At 39.8% G+C, this 19,296-nt stretch overlaps 2 protein-coding genes across 3 annotated transcripts in view; both read left to right on the top strand.

Moving 5' to 3' along the window:
* Positions 1-12,144, top strand: part of smchd1 (structural maintenance of chromosomes flexible hinge domain containing 1) — a 37,790-nt gene extending 25,646 nt beyond the window's left edge. For both annotated transcript variants that reach the window (XM_085286944.1, XM_085286943.1), the window contains 20 exons: positions 58-176; positions 986-1,147; positions 1,246-1,374; positions 1,603-1,682; positions 1,782-1,939; positions 2,061-2,176; positions 2,831-2,892; positions 3,361-3,448; positions 5,298-5,429; positions 5,538-5,693; positions 5,784-5,910; positions 6,409-6,528; positions 6,894-6,979; positions 7,068-7,190; positions 7,280-7,461; positions 10,297-10,406; positions 10,933-11,003; positions 11,340-11,508; positions 11,611-11,769; positions 11,847-12,144. In XM_085286944.1, coding sequence (XP_085143070.1) covers positions 58-176; positions 986-1,147; positions 1,246-1,374; positions 1,603-1,682; positions 1,782-1,939; positions 2,061-2,176; positions 2,831-2,892; positions 3,361-3,448; positions 5,298-5,429; positions 5,538-5,693; positions 5,784-5,910; positions 6,409-6,528; positions 6,894-6,979; positions 7,068-7,190; positions 7,280-7,461; positions 10,297-10,406; positions 10,933-11,003; positions 11,340-11,508; positions 11,611-11,769; positions 11,847-11,941 — 2,444 coding nt within the window. In that variant the 3' untranslated portion in view covers positions 11,942-12,144. The remainder of the gene's footprint in view (positions 1-57; positions 177-985; positions 1,148-1,245; positions 1,375-1,602; positions 1,683-1,781; positions 1,940-2,060; positions 2,177-2,830; positions 2,893-3,360; positions 3,449-5,297; positions 5,430-5,537; positions 5,694-5,783; positions 5,911-6,408; positions 6,529-6,893; positions 6,980-7,067; positions 7,191-7,279; positions 7,462-10,296; positions 10,407-10,932; positions 11,004-11,339; positions 11,509-11,610; positions 11,770-11,846) is intronic.
* Positions 12,145-12,476: 332 nt separating this feature from the next.
* emilin2b (elastin microfibril interfacer 2b) overlaps positions 12,477-19,296 on the top strand; it is a 12,207-nt gene continuing 5,387 nt past the window's right edge. Inside the window, exons 1-4 of the mRNA XM_085286940.1 lie at positions 12,477-12,703; positions 12,857-12,982; positions 13,589-13,770; positions 13,899-15,614. Coding sequence (XP_085143066.1) covers positions 12,579-12,703; positions 12,857-12,982; positions 13,589-13,770; positions 13,899-15,614 — 2,149 coding nt within the window. The 5' untranslated portion in view covers positions 12,477-12,578. The remainder of the gene's footprint in view (positions 12,704-12,856; positions 12,983-13,588; positions 13,771-13,898; positions 15,615-19,296) is intronic.

The following is a 19,296-nucleotide window of genomic DNA, read 5'->3' as shown; positions in this document are numbered from 1 at the left end:
CATTTTTAAAATTCACGGTTGCATCCTATATTACTCAGAATAACTTTCTTTGCACAGGCTTGGAGCTTGTGGACCAGTATGACAATTTAACCAAGACGCTTACCCCCACCTGTTTGAACCACATAAAAGTGGAAGCTGAGGGGCTGGACAAATCAGCCATCACATTTAAATGGCAGGTGGGACCAGAGCCATGTGCATTTAAGACAAAAGTTGACTCAAATATTAGTTAAATCAAATCAAATTTGCACTAATGCAATCTTAATATTATCTGAGCAAACAAAGCTCCCTTTATTATGTGTTTTTGGTGAGCTAAGGGTATACATGTGTGCATTTGCCCTTTCACCTGCCCTATGACCACTATAAATCTACTGAATCCTCCTCCCTACCAATAAAAAAAAGCCTGCTTTTGTTAAAATAGCAAGGTCATATTATTGGAATTCCACAGATAATGAACCCTCCCTTACCAAGGAGACAAAACATTTTTCTACACTCCGTAGATGACACGAAAAGCTTTTGTCTTTGTGGTCAAAGTTCACTAAAATGGTAACAAAGTCGATGTTATTTTATATGACCGAGATGGTTTTGACCTTCATAAATTCAGAGATGGTGCCACAAAGCTGCTGATTCAGATTACAGCTGAAGGAGAGCAGGACATGTAAAGATAATGTTGCTTTTAGAAGAGGTTAATGAACTCTTGAAGGAACCAAGCTGTGTGCTATAAAATTTGTACTTAAAGTGCTCACAATTTATCCTGCATTTTACCACTATAGTTACTATTTTACTATAGTGGTAAAATAGTAACTGGCACCCGTGTAAATACTGTATGTGGTTCATGTGTGAACTGTATTTGTATTTGTCTAACACAGTACTGTAAGAAGATGATGAAGAGAAAATTCAGTAACTTCTTTATTGAATAATGAGCAGGCCAGATGTGGTGATTGTGATGATCTAAGCTGATAAATCTCACGGCTCTGTATTGTACCAGGACAGCAGCTGTGCTGCCATGGTGACGGGAATTCGTTTCCAATCAGGGTCTCTCGGCCCCCGAGAACTGTCTTTCAGCTACTCTGACTTTGTGGAGCATGTCAGTATTAAAGTGACCGCAGGACTCCCTGCTCAGCTTAAGCTCATCAGCGAACCGGAGCAGGTAAAAAAATAAAAGATTCTTAATTTAATTTCTTTTTGGAGACAAACTAAAGGTATAGCTCATCCTTTTCTGTTTTTTTTTTTTTTTTTTTTTTTCAGCCTTTGCAGGTGTTAAATGATCACGGCATCTCCAAACCATTTGTCGTCCAGCTGTGTGATGAGTGGGGAAACCCTTCTCCAGACCAGAGGGTTGTAGTGGACATAAAGACTTCACCTCCAGGACTGACGGTTAGCTTGAAAATCAACACAATCAAAGAAAGCACCATGTAGTCCTGTGAAAAATGAAGTACAGTAGCTGTAGAGTAACAGCTTAGCTTAGACCAGCTTTTATAGGGGTGGTCACACTTGCTGCTGATCACTTAGTCAGGTTTATTGGTTTGGCAACATCTGGCTGCTGTAGCAGCTGTATGGAATCTATACAATGATCTAATAGGAAAGGTCTTGTTATTGTTTCAGGTGAAAACCAATGTTACTTCACAACCTGTGAACGCAGAAGGAAAAGCCTTTTTCATTGTTAATGGTTTGAGCGGGCCGAAGTAAGTAAAATTATATTTGTCGTAATACAGCATCAGTCTTGATGTTTCCACTACTGTAAAGTCACTAGTGGAAGTGTTGATAGCCTGTTCTTCCTCTAGGGGGTGCTATCAGCTGCAGTTTAAAGGCTCCTTCAACAAAAAACCCATCCCTGGTCCATCAGTGAGCCTCACTGTCCTCCCTGATCCCAAAAAACCAGTCAGCCTATCAGTGGAGTATGACACCAGTGTCAAGTTTTTTGCTGGAAGCAAATTCCCAGGTTTGCATTTGTTTTTCTCTCTCCTTCCTTTAAAAAACGTTTCATTAATTCATTTATTTGTATTTTGATCAGTTTAATCTCTGTTCAGCCAAACTAAGGGAAGGTCTTTGTTTCTCTTCAGTTTTCTCAGTGACTGTGGTGTCTGATGAGGGAAGTCCAATTACTACTTTTAACCCAGCTGCTGTGTCCATGTTCATATGGGATGGGGTATCTTCAGGGAAAAAGCCTCCAGAAAGAGTGAGTGACTAAAACTCAAGAGTCTCCTTGATATACAGTGGTTCCTTGTTTATTGCAGGAGTTTTGTTCTAAAAATAACCCGACAGGTAAAATCTGTGAAGTAGCCAACTTTATTTTTTACTATTATTATAGGTGTTTTAAATAAGGCTGTAAAACCCCTCACTACACACTTTATACACTTTTCTCAGACGGTGACTTTGACAATGCAAATCATTTCGTTGACATTGTTGTGTTTGTTGGGGAAAAACTGTTCCAGTTTAAATATACAGCATACATCTTTAATGACTTGTGCACCCAATTCTTGGGTTTTTAAGTTTGAAGTGTGGATTGTCTGGAATCCACAGAGGGTCAAAATTTCACATATATACATATACTCACTTAAATCTATTAATAAGTGATACTGAAGATTGCACAGTGTCTTTAAATTGGAAAAAGCCAAGTGTATTAACATTAGTGATAATGATTGACTGTAGTTGTTAGTTTCTCTGTTAATATAAAAAAGATTTGTTCAACACAACTCATTAGATTGACCAATACCAGGAAAACTAAAAAGGAGAATTGTAGATTTATGCAAGTAGAGGAGTTCTTTTTTTTCCTATCGTAAACTTTTCTCTTAAAATAATATTTATTTATTTTTCAATATTTCTTGTGTAGGCCATTGAGCTGAAGTGTAATAAACCCACGAAAAATGAAAAGAATGACTGTTTTCACTTCAGGTAAGATAATTTTCACTTCTGTTTCTATTTTGTTTGGCTTGGTGACAGATGTTTTAAAGCATAGCTTTTATATTAATATTATTAAGTTACTTCAAGCAGCTAGTTAGCTTAGCTTAGCTTCCACAAAGCCTTAAAACGGAGGAAACGGCTAGAGTGACCTAGTACCAATATAGGCAACAAATTCATGTTAACTAGTGAGTTTTAGAGCTGCTGGTACTGTAAAAATGTTTTATATGTAAAGTCAAACTAATGGTTTCTCATGGTTTCCAGTCTTTGTGCTATGCTAACCAATGCTAAGCTAATCACTTGCATAAGGTAGTTTCAAATTTATAGTATGCAAGGGGTCCTGTCATTTTAGCTGACTCAATAAAACAGCATGTAAGATGATTTTCCAGAGTGTAGGTTTGTGTTAGAATAATGGTGATGATAATAGCTGAAAAAAATAATGGACCGCGCGTTTCTTTGCAGAGACAAAGACATCCCAGAGGAAGCTAGAAGGCACACCATACAGTTTTCTCTTCGTATTGACAAAAAAGACGTTCTCTACAGCAATCAGGTTGGTTTTAATACATAATAAAAAACACAAAACATTTTTAACACGTTCATATTTTGTTTTCAAACCCTCATAAAGCGTATTAAGCCACCCTCCAGATACTCATTATTTGTACCTACAGTGGTATGCAAAAGTTTGGGCACCCCTGATAATTTTCATGATTTTTCTTTATAAGTCATTGGTTGTTTGGATCAATTTTGAATCAGTTTCATTTCAATATATCATATAGCAGACAAACACAATGATATTTGAGAAGTGAAATGAAGTTTATAGGATTTACAGAAAGTGTGAAATAGTTACCTAAACAAAATTAGGCAGGTGTCTGGGCACCCCAATAGAAAAATTACATCAATATTTAGTAGATCCTACTTTTGCAGAAATAACAGCCGCTAAACGCTTCCTATAGCTTCCCATGAAAGTCTGGATTCTGGTTGAAGGTGGAGACAAAACATCTCCAGTTCAGTCAGGTTTGATGGTTTCCGAGCATGGACAGCCCGCTTTAAGTCACACCATAATATATCAGTATTAATCAGGTCTGGGGACTGAGATGGTCATTCCAGAATGTTGTACTTGTTCCTCTGCATGAATGCCTTAGTGGGTTTTGAACAGTGTTTTGGGTCGTTGTCTTGTTGAAATATCCAGCCCTGGTGCAACTTCAACTTTGTCACTGATTCTTGAACATTGTTCTCAAGAATCTGCTAATATTGACTTGGATACCATGCGACCCTCAACTGTAACAAGTTTCCCAGTACCTGCACTGGCCACACAGCCCCACAGCATGGTGGAACCACCACCATACTTTACTGTAGGTAGCAGGTGTTTTTCTTGGAATGCTGTGTTCTTTTTCCTCCATCCATAACACCCCTTGTTATGCCCAAATAACTCAATTATAGTTTGATCAGTCCACAGCATCTTATTCCAAAATGAAGCTGGCTTGTCCAAATGTGTTTTAGCATACCTCAAGCAACTCTGTTTGTGCCATGTGCACAGAAATGGCTTCTTCTGCATTACTCTCCCATACAACATCTCCTTGTGCAAAGTGCGCTGAATAGTTGAACATTGCACAGTGACACCATCTGCAGCAAGATGATGTTGCAGGTCTTTGGAGCTGGTCTGTGGGTTGACTGTGACTGTTCCCATCCTTCGCCTCTGCTTATCTAAGATTTTTCTTGACCTGCCACTTCGGGCCTTAACTAGAACTGAGCCTGTGGTCTTCCATTTCCTCAATATGTTCCTCACAGTGGAAACTGACAGCTGAAATCTCTGAGATAGCTTTTTGTATCCTTCAACCTAAACCATGATGTTGAACAATCTTTGTTTTCAGGTCATTTGAGAGTTGTTTTGAGGCTCCCATGTTGCCCCTCTTCAGAGAGGATGCAAAGAGGGGAAACACTTGCAATTGGTCACCTTAAATAATACCTTTTCATGATTAGATTCACCTGTGTATGTAGGGTCAGGGGTCAGTAAGCTTACCAAACAAATTTTATGTTCCAATAATTAGTCCTAAAGGTATTCAAATCAATTAAAAGACAATGGTGCCCAAATTTACGCACCTACCCAATTTTGTTTAAGTAACTATTGCACACTTTTTGTAAATCCTATAAACTTCATTTCACTTCTCAAATATCATTGTGTTCGTCTGCTATATGATATATTTAAATGAAATTGCTGATCCAAACAACCAATGATTTGTGAAGAAAAAATCATGACAATTATCAGGGTGCACAATCTTTTGCATACCACTGTATTTTACTGGAGAGTAGTTGGTCATTGAGCTGTTGCAGGGCTGTAGAGCTGTTGCGTTACTCACTGACAGAATTGACTGACCTCAGTGCTGCTTCCCATCTTTTAGATTCGTATAGATGTGGTGGCCAATCAGCCTGTTAAACTGGGACCTGTCTCTCAGACTACAACCCCAGTTGTTTCCTACAGCGAGGACATTGCCAGCCGAACCTTGGTTGAGAATATGACACTGAGGATAATGGTAAGCTATTTATTTATTTATTGTAAAATAGCAGAGGCAGGCTTCACTTTTCACTGACATAAATAAACTTTGCAGTCATAGTGAGTGAATTTCCATGGTTGATTCCAGGATTTGTATGGCAACCCAGCGGGGCAGGACCTGGGAGGGAAGGTGATCATCACTATAAAGTCCTCAGATGGAGAGAGAAACAAAAGCTTCCCTCTTTTTGAAAGAGGAGCCAGCAGCCTTGCAATTAACTTAGTTGAGGGCAAGGCCCACATCCCTGTGAGTAACCATTCTTCACAGGACCAGCTTTTGTTTTGGAATTTAAGGGCCCCTCAGGGCTTATGATAATTGTTCACTTGCTCTCCTCAGAGGCTGGCTATCAGGGAGAATAGCCCCGGTGACAATAGCAGCACCTACATCCTTGTTTTCAAACCTGAAGTGTCTGTCCATCTCATAACCCTGACTGCTTTTGAGCTCCCCTTCCTTTTTTACAATGGTATGGAAAAACTGAGTGGTAAATGCTATTACGTGCAGCTTAAGATTTCTGAAAAATTAAAGCATTACTTTAATTTTTTTGTTTTTATACATTTTGTTTTGTTTTTGTTTTTACAAAATTCACTAATACATGTCTTTTAAACTTTTTTCTTTCCTTTTTTTACTACACGTGAACATATAATGAAGAACTGTGGGGTGACTTTAGATTCGGACTTGTTGAAGAAGTATCTGCATGCTTTTAGCTGGAAGCTCTAACAAAAGAAATCTCTGTATTACAATATATTAAACTATTTATCAGATCTAATCATTCCAGCCCACTTTGATCACTAACTGTGAGCCAAAAAACTGAAATGCTATTTAAAGCTATTATACTTAAGAGTAGTATTAATAATAGTATTACTACTGTTACACTACTATAGTACTATTGCTTAGATTTGCCTTCTGACAATTCACTGTTAATTGATAAACAATTAATTCTTCTTTTTTTTCTCCATTTTAGACTCACAAAACCAGCAAAAAATGTCTGAACTGACCAGGAAAAAAGATGAGCTCAGCAGTGCTATTGAGAAATATAACGAAACATTGCGTACATACAAGGAGCTCCTTGACTTGCTGACGGGTAAGATGTACTGTGTGCTGTTTGTATGTTGAACCAGGTCTCATCTGAAATATCCTTGTTCTAGTTTTTTTTCCTAGACTTCATTGTTTGTTGATCTCTGCCTTGACATGCAACAGTGATTAGTGTTTAAAGACTGTAGGTTGTGTTAGTAGGTCGTGTGGATAAGCTGCAAACAAACGGCTCATTTTGGGATTAATGAAGTTACCTGAATCTGAATAATCTCATGTCAGTGCAAATGGATATAGCTACAGAAATAATACTTTTAAACCACTGACTTTGATATAGTCTTAAATCTGTAATTTATCTGGGTTTTCCTCCCATACGTGATTAAAATTGTCTGCTAATGAAAATATTTTTCCCCTTAGAATCTTGCCTGATTGCCAGTAAGAAAGAGACTGATTTTAAAAACGAGCTGCGCCAGAGGAAAGTGACAATCCCTCATCCCATATCTGTAAGTTATTATGTCCATCCACACTCAGCTTTTTTTCCTTTTTCTTTTTTAAACTGAACTGGAAATCACATTTCTTATGTATCTGTAGGCACAACATATTGATACACTAATAAAAAAGAAGACTACTGAAGCAGAAGCAATTCAGAAAGTGTCCCGACGAGTTTTCTCCGTCCGTGACAACTTTAGGGGACAGGCAGATGTTTTGGGAATGGTAACTTTCTTTTTTTCTTTTAAAGATTCAGTACTTGTTTTGAGATGAATTTTCTGGAGATGTGTTTATCCTCTAATTTTTGAATGCAGGTTGGCCACCTGGCTCTCGTGCAGGATGATGCCGCTGCGTGGGTCATCTCCTGGCACATCAGAGGTGATATGGACTGTGTCATCACCAAAACAACAGAAGCAGCACAGCAGATCTATCGTGACACGCAGGGCAAGCAGCAGGTCATGGCCCTCGACAGCGTGCTTGTGCCACCAGGAAAAAGGTACGTGGAAGATGTATTTTATTAGTGTTGGCGTCTAACTGACGTGTGATGAAGATGTATGTGTCCTTTTATTAAAGTCTTTCCTTTTAAGCCCTTTCCTTCCCAAAGTCTCTCAAAAACAGTAATTTAGAGCTCTTGTGGCAGCTCCATTTTGAACAGGCTGCCTGAAAGTCAGCTAGAATAATGTCGAACTATATCAATGTATGCTTTGAACCTTGGGAGTCTGGAAATAGCCACATTTAGTGTACAGTGTAACACTCTGTAAACACAGGTGGTCTCTCACTTTAGTTTTCTGTAAAAATAATGGTGACTGTAATTATTAGCACATATAAGACTCCATCCTGCTGCTCTTTGTTGGGGCTGTTTGGACACTAATGAGATTTACTTAACGACCAGCTGCTGCAGGTTATTGTCAGTTTTTGCAAAGCTAGTGATTTAAGGGCACATCCCTCTTTTATAAGACTTTTAGTTTTTGTATTTTTTCTAACTTTAAATGCGTTTATTTTGTATTCTGATTTGATTTTTATTGTAAAAAAATTTTAAAATCTGATGTCTGTTTCTGTTTGAGCTGCAGGTAAAAGTTTCTTTCACTGTTAAAATCATTTTAATATAATGAAAATCTTTGTCTCTTAATGTGAGGAGGAAAGCCTTTGTTTGCTTTTGGAGACACGGGGGAGGAAAAAAGTAAAGCATCAGAGATGAGAAGCTGAATCTGGGGCGTGTTTGACATAAAGCACTTTGCAAAAAACTTGAGACATCCTTCATTTCTGTTTGTTTTTTGTTTTGTTTTTAAATAATTTTCAGTCCAGTCCTTATACCAAACCCTTTTCACTGGTTTGGTATAAGCTATTTGGTATTTGGTATTTTTTTGTTTGTTAAGCCACTAAACACAGTCTATAACTCATTCAGGAATCCTAAGTCAAGGAATGAGGCTGTGTTGTGATGACACATAACAGACAACTTAGCAAAGAACTGATTTAAATTGTATCTTTAGCAACTTTGTTACTAACAGCCTGTCACATAAAACCACATCATTTTTTTTCCATTTCTTTAGCTGAATATATGACAAATGCCAAAGATAACACAGTTTGACAGACAAAATTGTGTTTTTGCACCAACAACTTGATTCCCAAAGCGCTATTAGTCAAAAACTTGGCAGATCTCGCTGGTGTGCAGTGACTCTTTGTGGAGAACAAAAAAGAAGGCATGTCTGTAAAGACAGGACAGCAGGGTAACAGTATCTGAACATCATGCACTTAAGAAATAGGAAAAAAAATCCAGAAAAGATCTGAGACAGGACTTGAGAGATGCATCTGGTCCTCGGTTGATCCTCTGCGATTCACTAAAGCCTCATCAAAAATGGTCTAAGTAGACGGATGGCTTTCAAGAAGCTATTTTTAAAGAAGGAAAACTGGGAGAAATGGCTGAGGTACGCCAAAGTTACTTCCAATCATTGTCAATATGTACAAGGAGTTCAAGAGAGGGATACAACAGCGAGTGTCTACGGACATCTGTAAAACATGGCCGAGGCTCTGTCGTAATTTGGGGTCGCATTATGTTGGAGATCTTATCAATTGATGGAATTACTGATTGACACACTGTCAATGCAGCAAAAGAACTTCCCCAGAGCCTGGGCATCAATATTATTGAAGAAGTCTGGGATCATCTTGATGGAGCACAGAACGAAAGGCAGCCAACATCCAAGGAGTAGCTTTGAATGTCCTTCAAGAAGCCTGGAGAACTGTTCATGAAGACATGCCAAAAATTGACTGTCAAGCTCGTTAGTGTTGTACAGAATGAGCTGTTTGTCTTGTGTGCTATATTTCCTTGTATGTTTCCACATGTTTCAGTTAATCATGGCACCCATTTCCCATTGTCCAAGCAAAGGATGGAGAAATTAGGAGTTCCTCAAGGCTTCTTCACAGTGTTGTATTCAGGCACTGTATTCTTTTTCTCGTTACTTTGTTTGGCATATTTACAGAAAAGGAGACCTCACATGTAAGAATCACTAGTTTCTGTGTTTTCATTGCTGCTACAGTTCACCCCCTTAAGAGAAACAGTTTTCTTGATTTTTAGTTGGAAACTGTTTCTCTGCTCATACTGAGTATTAGTGCTTTAGTTGCTTCTGAGAGAAAGAATATTGAATACACAGTATATTATGGGTTATTGATCTAATTTACTATTTTAACAGTTATTTTTTTATAAAGTCAGCAGTGCTAAAAACCCTGCAGTGCTCCCTGCAGTACTATTACTTCTAAGTGTAGTCCCCCCACGTGAATAACATAAATCTATATTAGTCATTGTTTCAGCACTAATTTAGAATGCAACAGTAAAGCTGTTTACACTTAATTATCAGTCAATTAATTATGTAATTATAAGTAATCAATTATGTAATGTGCAAGTTTTTTAACACATTTTTGTCTTTCTTTTATCAAAGTGAAGCGACTGCTGAATTTAAGATGAAGTCAACATCACACTAGAAACTGTCATGTCTGTTCTGCAAAATACTGAAAAAAAGACACAAATCCAAACAGCTGATTGACTAATCTATCATCGGATGTCTTAATGGTTACTAAAGTTAATCTAAAACACCTTCTGAAGGTCTGCAGACATTTTTTCCAGATCATAAAGAAATGATGTTGATCAGCTGGAAGGACACACAAAAACAAATTCTGACATGAAATGGAAACGATCCACATAAACTGAATGTGTGCTACACATGAACTGTAGCAACGCAGTGTTCATTTATGCAAAGAGAAATGATCGTGCGTGGTTTGATGTTGCCTTTACGTTTGGAGCAAAGTGTCATGGTGTTGTGATTTGAATTGCTTACAGACCGCTGCCACACATAAGAAATGGCTACCCGCTCTTTGAACCCCATGGGAACCCGGTGTACGCCAGAGAGCTGCTGATATACCCCTGTGATCCAGAGAGCTGTGACATCGGTGAGCTGCCTTAAATGGATTTCCCCTGCTCAGCGTAACGCTGCCTGTTTGTTTGGTTATTGCAGATTTGAAGTAAGACTCTGGCGTTTCTGTGGGTTTTTAGAGGCTTGCCATCTCAGGCTGTGTTTGCTGTTGTTTCGGGGGCATTTCCCTTATGCCCCTACCACTCCTGTAAAGATTGGGGTAAATGTTTCCACCTGGGATCCAGCCTCACAGGGTGGAAGGGGGCTTTCTCTCCAGGGGCACTGTCGCTGGAGCAGAAATTGGGCCTCTTTCCCGAAATTAAAATGACTGTTTATGTAGTGATTTTCTTTGTCGTGGGTAAAAGCTGGCTCTGTCGGTTTGGATTTAGAGCATTTACCGTTTAAATTTACACTGATTGCCTCTGATTTACATTGAAATATGAACACTTGGCTTCTTGCCACTTGATTATGAAAGTTTTCAGTAGCAGTTAAAAAAAAGTTAGTTTTAAATTTGTTCCAGCAGGTCTGAAAGTTTCTTGCTCGTGCTATTTTTTTCTTTCTAGTGTTTAAGAACATCCTGGGAGATACTATTCTGATTGATGACCTGGACTCTGCAAATAACTACAGAAGGGCGGTGAGTGACTTTGCTGAAGCAGATGTGCAATTTTGTTTTTTAAACTAACACTGTGCCAGAGCTGGTGCCTAATGTAGAACTGATTAGACTTTTATTAGTTCCAGTGGAGGAAAAAAAAAAAAGAGGGACTGCTGCCAAAGAGTGAAACTCAAGGGGCCAGCAAAATGATTCATCGATGACCTTTGCAGATTGTGTCCACTAGGCTCTCAAACCTGTCATATTGTGTGCTGGCTCCTCAATGGAACCAGGACAGAACTGGCTTTGCAGCAGCAGTGTTGCTGTATCGGTGGAAACGCTGGTTAATTTCCTCTAACAAAAAAAAGCTGTTGTTTACAGGTGGTGCAGAACAGGATCCAATGTCCCACCATACTGACCAGGCAGGGGGATAGGGTCAGTAGCAGGGGAAAGTTTGGAGGTGCACAGAACAGGGCCCCACCGATGACCACGTTACACATGTTTGGAGCCCCCCTCCCACAGCAGTACCACAGTCTAAAGGAACAAATAGGTGACTTAAATCATGGACATTTTACATTTTTAAAGCTTGATTTTGTAGCCTTAATGATTCAGATTATGCTGTAATTTCTGTTTTCTGGGGTGTGCTTGACAGACCTGCTCAGCCAGTACTGCTCAGCTGTATCGAAGAGAGAGGAAACAGAAAGGGCGCGAGATGATCACGTTAAAAAAATTACGTCTCCTGATGTGCGGCAAATGGAAAAAGATTTGGACGACAAAAAGAGGCAGCTAACAGAGATTGAAAAGGAACTCGGTATGTTGTTTGAGACAGTTGTTGATGATTTTATTTTGATTTTGTTGAATTTTAATTGATCTTTGTTCTTCTTCTAGCATCAGCATCAGCAAAAGGAATGAAACGACGCGCTGTGGATGGTGGTCAGCCCTCCAGCAGCATTTCAAAAAGAGCAAGACAGAGTTCCACATAAGAGATTCTGATTGGACCAATGGATTGTTTTACTATAAGTCTTTTTTGTAGTTTTATTTCTTTGTTAACTTTGAGTTGATACAATGTATTTTATTTTTTAGATGCCTTTTGTACATTTTAACACTTTTGTAATGGTAAAAAGTGCTTATGATCTTTGCAGAGCATGCTGAATCTGCTGAATGTATGCATTAAAAAATTCTTAAGATCGCACTTTGTGTATTTGTTCGTTTCTTTTCTGAAAAACGCAAAACTGAAAACTTTACTTGTTAAGTTTAAGCATACCGACAGTGTTAAGCGCACATTTTACGCACGGAGATAATCACTGTGCCTTTGAAACAAAATCAACCATTGTCCACATTTAGACGTCCGGATATTATTTACGGCGATTACAATGTTTTATATGCGAAATGTGCACTTACATGTGTATATGCGAGAACTGGCAAGTTGGAGAAAACGCATCTGTCAGCGTTGGAGGGGTTCCCGAAACGTCACATCCAAGGACGCTGGAAGGAGCTGGTTTAGATGTGTGCGCTACAGAGACGGAGCAATCCGCAGTGCCTTCACTGATCTCCAAACCAAAGATCATCACTACTGATTACAACCTGAAGGGATACTGCAGGATTTAAAATATCTCAGCCATGAAGCGCGGACTCCTACTTATCCATTTGTTAATGGTTTTCCCTCTCATCACTGGCTCACCTTTTCAGTACAGCATGTTTCAGGGAAACGCATATTCTGGCGCCGAAACGAGACAAAGAAACAAGTAAGTAAACTGGACATCAGTTATTGAACTCATGACTGCAAGTCAGTGAAGTACTCTTTCTTTTCTGTACGTAACTTTGCATTTAATTGTTCGTGCATACGCACGCGGGCATTTGCTGCACACCAGGAGTGATTAACAAGTGATTTTGTGCAGAAACTGGTGCGCCTACGTTGTGCACAAGAATGTGAGCTGCGCTGTAGCGGGAGGCACTGAGAGCTTCGTACAGCCGGAGGTTTTACCGTGTCCACCGGAGCTGCCAAACTGTGCGCAACAAGTGATGTAAGTTCCCAGAAGTGCTGGATATTAGGTGGAGGGCGGCAAATTCTTTGCTTTTGTCAGTTTTTTCTTCTTTTTTTTTTTTTTTTGTCTATTTATTTTGTTATATGAAGCAATACTTTTGTTACTGTCTTACAATAGGCAATCAGGGGATACTATGAATGGGTTTATTTGTTTCTTTGGGTGTTTTTAACTGTTGATAAAAAATAAAAATCAATAAGAAAGCAAAACGTAAGCAAAATATCAGAATTAGCAAGAAAAAATTTCCCATCCAGCCTTCACTGGTCATAGAAAGGCAGACATGGGCTGGCATTTCTCTGACTTCCCCTTTGTTTTGCTTTACTGTTTATTGAGCAACCAATACACCAGTGACATGTAGTTAATCATGGGTGACAGTTCCCACCAGTTCCACTCACGAAAACTGCTGTTTCTGAGTCCTGCCAACTGCATGATTAATGAAACGAGCAGACCGGGGTTTGTCTAGTCTTAATTAGCTACAAGTTTACTTTGTATTGCTGAGAAGAAGAATAGCAAGAAATCTTATTTGTCTGAATATGTTTCTAGTAGATTTTTGCAATATTACTTTATACTAAAGTCTTATGTTCCCAGATATCAAACACACTTTAGACCGACGTACAAGATTGCCTACAAGACTGTCACAGAGCTGGCGTGGAGGTGCTGCCCGAGGTACCAGGGCCATGACTGCATGGAGTTGAAGGACACCAAGCCAGTCCAAACAGAGCGTTTGCCTCAAGCTCCTGCTGCCTCTGGACATTTTCCAGCCCCATATGGTGAAAGACTTGTCTGTAACATAAGCAAGTCTTGCATTAAAATATACAAAATAAAATGAAACAGTTTAAAATGCTTTGCTAACCATCTCTCTTCAATTTTATTGCTCCAATTCCAAAACCATGAACAGATGGCCAGAGTAACCATCCGCGGGGAGGGCAGGGGCAATTTGGAGGTCAAACAGGTCACAGAACACAACATGGTCAAAGAGAATCTCAAAGCTCCCAACACCTGGAGGAGGAAGTGCAGCGACTATCACAGATGGTTCTGGACATGCAAGCAAGAATGACAGACCTGTCCTCGAACCTGAGAGTGGATTTCCAGGAGGATGCCAGTAAAATGCTGGCTACACTGCTGAATAACGTCAGACAGCCTGCCAGTGCACAGGGTGCAGGGACCGAAACCATTCAGGTACAAGGCTTCTCTTTTGACCACAGCGCAACACCAATGGAGGATGTCATGAACAAGATTAACCAGGTCACAGATGATCTTGAGTCCAAGCGCAATACCTTGGATGAGCTGCTGGGTCGCGTCAACCATCATGATGGACAAATTCGTCTATTAATGGATGCCCAGACCCCTCTGTCCACGGCTTCTTCTGCTCCTTCTATAGATGATGCAGACCTGCGGGCCTACCTGGACGATAAAATCAGCGCCTTGAGAGATGAGCTGATGGAGGGAATGGATATTAAAATGGCAGATTTGAAGAACTCTTGTGATTATAAAATTCTGTCAGTTCAGGAACATTGTGAAGGACAGGAAGCCAACTACCTCAGTCTGGCTGAGCTCATGGATTCAAAGGAAACTGACCTCCGCAATGAGATCCAAGACCTTAAAACCAAGCTGTCTGTTCCGGGGAATGAAAAGCAAGTATCTGACTCTGTTCTGGCTCAGCTGGAACACTTTGAAATTCGTTTGAACACCACAGAGAAGTCTTTAATTGCACTGAGCCACTTTGTAGAGGAGAAGTTGAGAAAAGAAAGGGAAGAAGTTGTCAAAGACCTGAGGGAAACTATGGACAATGAACGGTCCTCCATGGAGGACAGACTCTCAGCTCTGTTGATTAAAACAACCTCCAACTCCCCATCTGGTGGTGAGCCAGAAAGTCCTGACGTTCAGCAGAGAGACATGAACACTCTAAAGGACTCCGTTCAGATTCTGGAGAATAGACTCGATCTTTTGAACCAAAAGTGCTCAAAAGAGTGCACAGATCATTTAACTGTTGTTGAAAACCTCAAGCAAGACTTCCACAGTTTCACAAACTCTGTAGATGCTATGGAGACTAATCTGATAGTCCAGAAAAGTGCCATCACAGCTTTGGAGGGGCAACTCCTCAACTACAGCAATATCATTGAGAATGTAAAGGGTGAATTAAGCTACCTTAAAGGCGGTGAGAACCAGCAGTCTCAGACTCTCAAACGCTTTAACTCTAGCTGGGATCAGGTTAAAATGGAAACTGAACAGGAGGCCAGGGATCTTTTGGTGCTCCACAGAGCCCAGCACCAGAAACTAAGAGAGCGACTAGATGAGCTGGGCAGGGAGGTGGAAGCCGAGGCCGATCAATGCAAGGAAAAGGCACAAGATGTAGAGAAGGAGATTGCCAACATGGGCAGTCGTATTGTTAATGTGGAGAATTTATGCAGCAAGCTGGATCCTATCTCCAGGAATCTCCAGAGCATCAAAGAGGGGCTGAACATGCACGTCACTGGTTTGTGGAATTGTGTGAATCAGCTGAACGGCACAGTAAGAGCTCATGCACAAGACATTGGAGGACTGAGGGGAATCTGTGAGACTCTCGAAAAACACATTATAAATATGGAGAGAGACCTCCAGCCTGGTAATGAAGGTAAGATGCCTGTGCTGTAATCCAAACACACTTTTCATTGCCTTAAAGTATGACTGATTCAATTCTTCTTATTTTAAATATTTGATTCCTCCAGCAAAAAAACACACCCTGCACCAGTCAGTGGATTCCACATTATCGCTAGTTTTACATGCTTGCATTAGTCAGTCTTTTGGACATTACTGGATCCAGTTTGGCCTAAAGTAGAAATACTGAACAAGCAAGCAGCTTTGAAATGTGGAAATTAGGCTCAATTTGTAAAAGTTTGCCATTGCTATTATGCTGACCTTTAAATAATGTGCAAGTTGTTATTTATTAGTGAAAGAAAATTGTGGAAGGTGGGGGCAAATTTCTTTTTTTAATCATTATTCTGAAATGGTGCATGCCACAAAAAGACTGAGCCACAGCTTTAAATGGAAAACCATCCAGATTCTCTGGGTTAACCCATGTGTTGTCCTGGGGTCATTTTTGACCCCAGGATGTATGGACATTACAAGGGTTGATTTTATTAATTATGCACGGACACTTCAGTGGTCGAAGCCTGAGATGGCAATGAAACAGCTACACTTAATTTCAGCCTTTTAGCTTGATTACTAACCTGGAACTCATTTGTTTATCCCGGACTGACTGTATACCAGAGAATCTGTACCACTGGAGTGTGTTTCAGTCTGCGAGTGAGGGGAAGTTGGATTTTCATTTGACCGTGTTCTCAGTTAAAGCAGGCGGGCCTGATTGAAGACACATGGTTCATTTAATAGACCCCACTTGTGTTGAGCAATGCTTTGGCATAAAGAAATATTACTCACCAGGCTTATTTGTGCATCCAAGTGTGCATTTATTTGTATCTGTGTTTGCCCATAAACTCTGTACCTGTGTGCATTTAAATCTTTGAGTGTGTTATGGTTTTATTGCATTAAGTTAGAACATCAGGGTGATCTTGTTCACTTAATATTTGGTGCTGCGTGGTTTGTTTGGCTTTGTTGCTGTGAACATGTTTGAGAGTATAGATTTTCATATTGGTGCATATGTTGCATACTTTTTGCCTGAGTCTGCTCATTAATGGCACCTATGAGACTGAGCTGGACTTGACTGACTCTGACAGTTTCAATTATGAACTAGAAGCACGCCCATGACGTTTACGAGCTGGGACTTCTCCTCTGTGACCAGAAGTTACCGGTTTACAAGGAGGTGATGCAGCAAAAATATTCTTGGCCAGAATATAAATGTAGTTCATCTGGAATAAAGCAGCACTAGTTCTTGTTCTGGGTCCACTTCAAGTCAAACCAGAGGTTTTGTATCTGATTTATAGTCAACTCTCGCGTGCCAATTTTCAATTTTTTTCACCAAATAGTCTCTAACGACTGAAAATGTTGTCACTCCACCTCGTGGTTTGTGTTGTAATATGTCATTGGGAAGTTGGAATGTTGTTCATGATTTCCACTCAAAGAGACATTAGAGGCCACTTTGTGCTTGGCTCTCAGTTTGTGTTTGCTCTGTGAGCTACCTTGTACTGCCTCGCACTGCTTATCTGAAGAGCATGGAAAATGCTCTGTCATAGAGACACACAGATTACCAAGGCCCTCTCGGGTACTGCTCTTTCGTTCGCAGCCAAGAGCATCAGCGTGTGCAGATTAAGTGCTGCTCGCAGTCTTTGCAGTGCTGTTACTTTCTTTTTGCTTCTTACTCGTCAATCCCATTTATGGAGTTCTCACATTTTTAACTACATGGTTGAGCTCATTTCCTGTTGAAATAAACACACAACGCTGTGAGCTCCTCTGAGGTCCCACAGGCCATCTGTCAAGATGTTTACCATGATGTCATACAAGTTGTGAACCTTAAAAAGAAAGAGCTGTAATGTGTCATTTCTTCACTGCATACTAACCATGACATGGATGTTGTCCATTCAACAGTGAGCTCCATATTTCTCAAGGGAGTCCATTGCACTTTTTCTTATCTCTTCAAAGCTGAGTAGCCACTAAGGATCAAAGTAAGTGTTTGCTCTAGTTATAAGTTTATATGACAGTGATTACAAATAAAAACTTTGCATTCCCCTTTTGGAAATTTTCCCCTTATTTTTATTACAGTTGACTCTTGGGTTTAGTTTTTAACTAAAATAATTTTGACTTGATTGTTGCTAAATTCAGCTTACAAAAGCCCTGAAGACTGCAAGCTAGTAATCACGCATATAAACACTGCATGATTGTAATTATTTAACGAACCTGGCTTTACAAATGTTGTCTCAAGCGATGCAGCTTCATTGGATGTTAGGAAAAATGAATGTAAATATAAGTTTTTGTTTAGGAGAGATTTAACTCACAGTTATGAGCTGTTGTTTGCTCCTTTTAGAGCTCTGCATTTTATCTGTGCGTCACGTGCCCATCCTCTCCGTTCTCTCATTAACCGAATATATTTAGTAGATACGTGTCAGCATTCACAGTGCTGTGCAAATGTCTTGGGCTCCGCTTCATTTCTTCTTATTTTGCCTCCAATCAACCAGACCTGATTGTAATTTTTAAAGAGTTGTTAAGGAATAGTTCTCAAGGCTTTCTGGAGTTTTTTTTTTGATGGCCATTGGGTGCTTTTTCAATCATTTTCAATCCAGTCCTCAACATTTTCAGAAAAACATAGGTTTGTTTGGGTTTTTTAGCCGTCCAATTCAAGTTGATCCAATACTGTTCCTTCAAGCCTCATCAGAAATGGTCTCAGTGGAAGGATGGCTGTCAAGAAGCCACTGACAGCCATCCTTCCATTCTTAAGGAAGTGAACTCGGGAGCTGAGGTATGCCAAAGAACTGGACTGAAAATCAGTCGCAACAGGTTTTATGGAATGATGATTCCAAGTGGTTGTTAGCTTGTACAGATGCGGTCAGAAAAGAAGAAGACACTGTAAAACGTGGTGGATGCGCTGTCATGGTTTGGCGCTGCATTTCAGCCTTTGGTGTTGGGGATCTGCTCCAAATTAATGGAATAATGAACACAGAAAAACACAGTTTGAACCGCCATGCAATATCAAATAGACTAAAGGTGGTAATAACAAACATAGCCTTTAAAGCTCAATGTTAAAGTTGGAATTGTACAAACACTGTTTTTGCCTTATATACTGTATTGCCATGTATGTCTGCATATTTAAACATACCCATTTCCCCATAATCCCTTGCGTTAAAACACATCCTTTTCATGTCTTTGACAAGGAGAGCTGAGATTCTTAAAGTACAGCTCTATTATGGAAACCTCTTGAGATTAGAAAGCATGCTTTCCTGATTGTGACAAGGCTTGTGGTTGGTGCTTGTAGTTTAATGACCTGTTAGAGATAAGGCACACACACTCTGGTCAGCGGTCAAATATGATAACCCCATGAACCAAAAACAAGATGGGACCTGTAGAAAAGCCCCCAAGAAAAACACAGTCCGCACTGTTTGTGTGCTGCTGTCTGTGGCTACTCATGTATGCTTCATTGTTCTGGTGGAGGAGGTGTGACATTATTTCCGACAGAAATGTTGTGCAACAACCCTTTTTTTTGGGTACTTTCAGCATGAAATTCTTAGGCTGGATTTATTGATTTCTAAATCATATCCTTAAGAGCTTAATGTGTTTTTGGTGAGTCATAAAGTCAATATGCACCAGATTGCAGTTATTACAATGCGGTATGTAATGTGGAAAGTGGCAGTTCTTGAGACACAAGGGTC

This window comes from Mchenga conophoros, linkage group LG9 (assembly GCF_057382185.1).
Source record: "Mchenga conophoros isolate Kocher_MC1m ecotype Shallow Benthic linkage group LG9, M_conophoros_male_GT1.1, whole genome shotgun sequence".
Classification (NCBI taxonomy): Eukaryota; Metazoa; Chordata; class Actinopteri; order Cichliformes; family Cichlidae; genus Mchenga; species Mchenga conophoros.
Note: the sequence above shows the minus strand (reverse complement) of the source record. Positions and strands in the feature narration are given on the sequence as shown.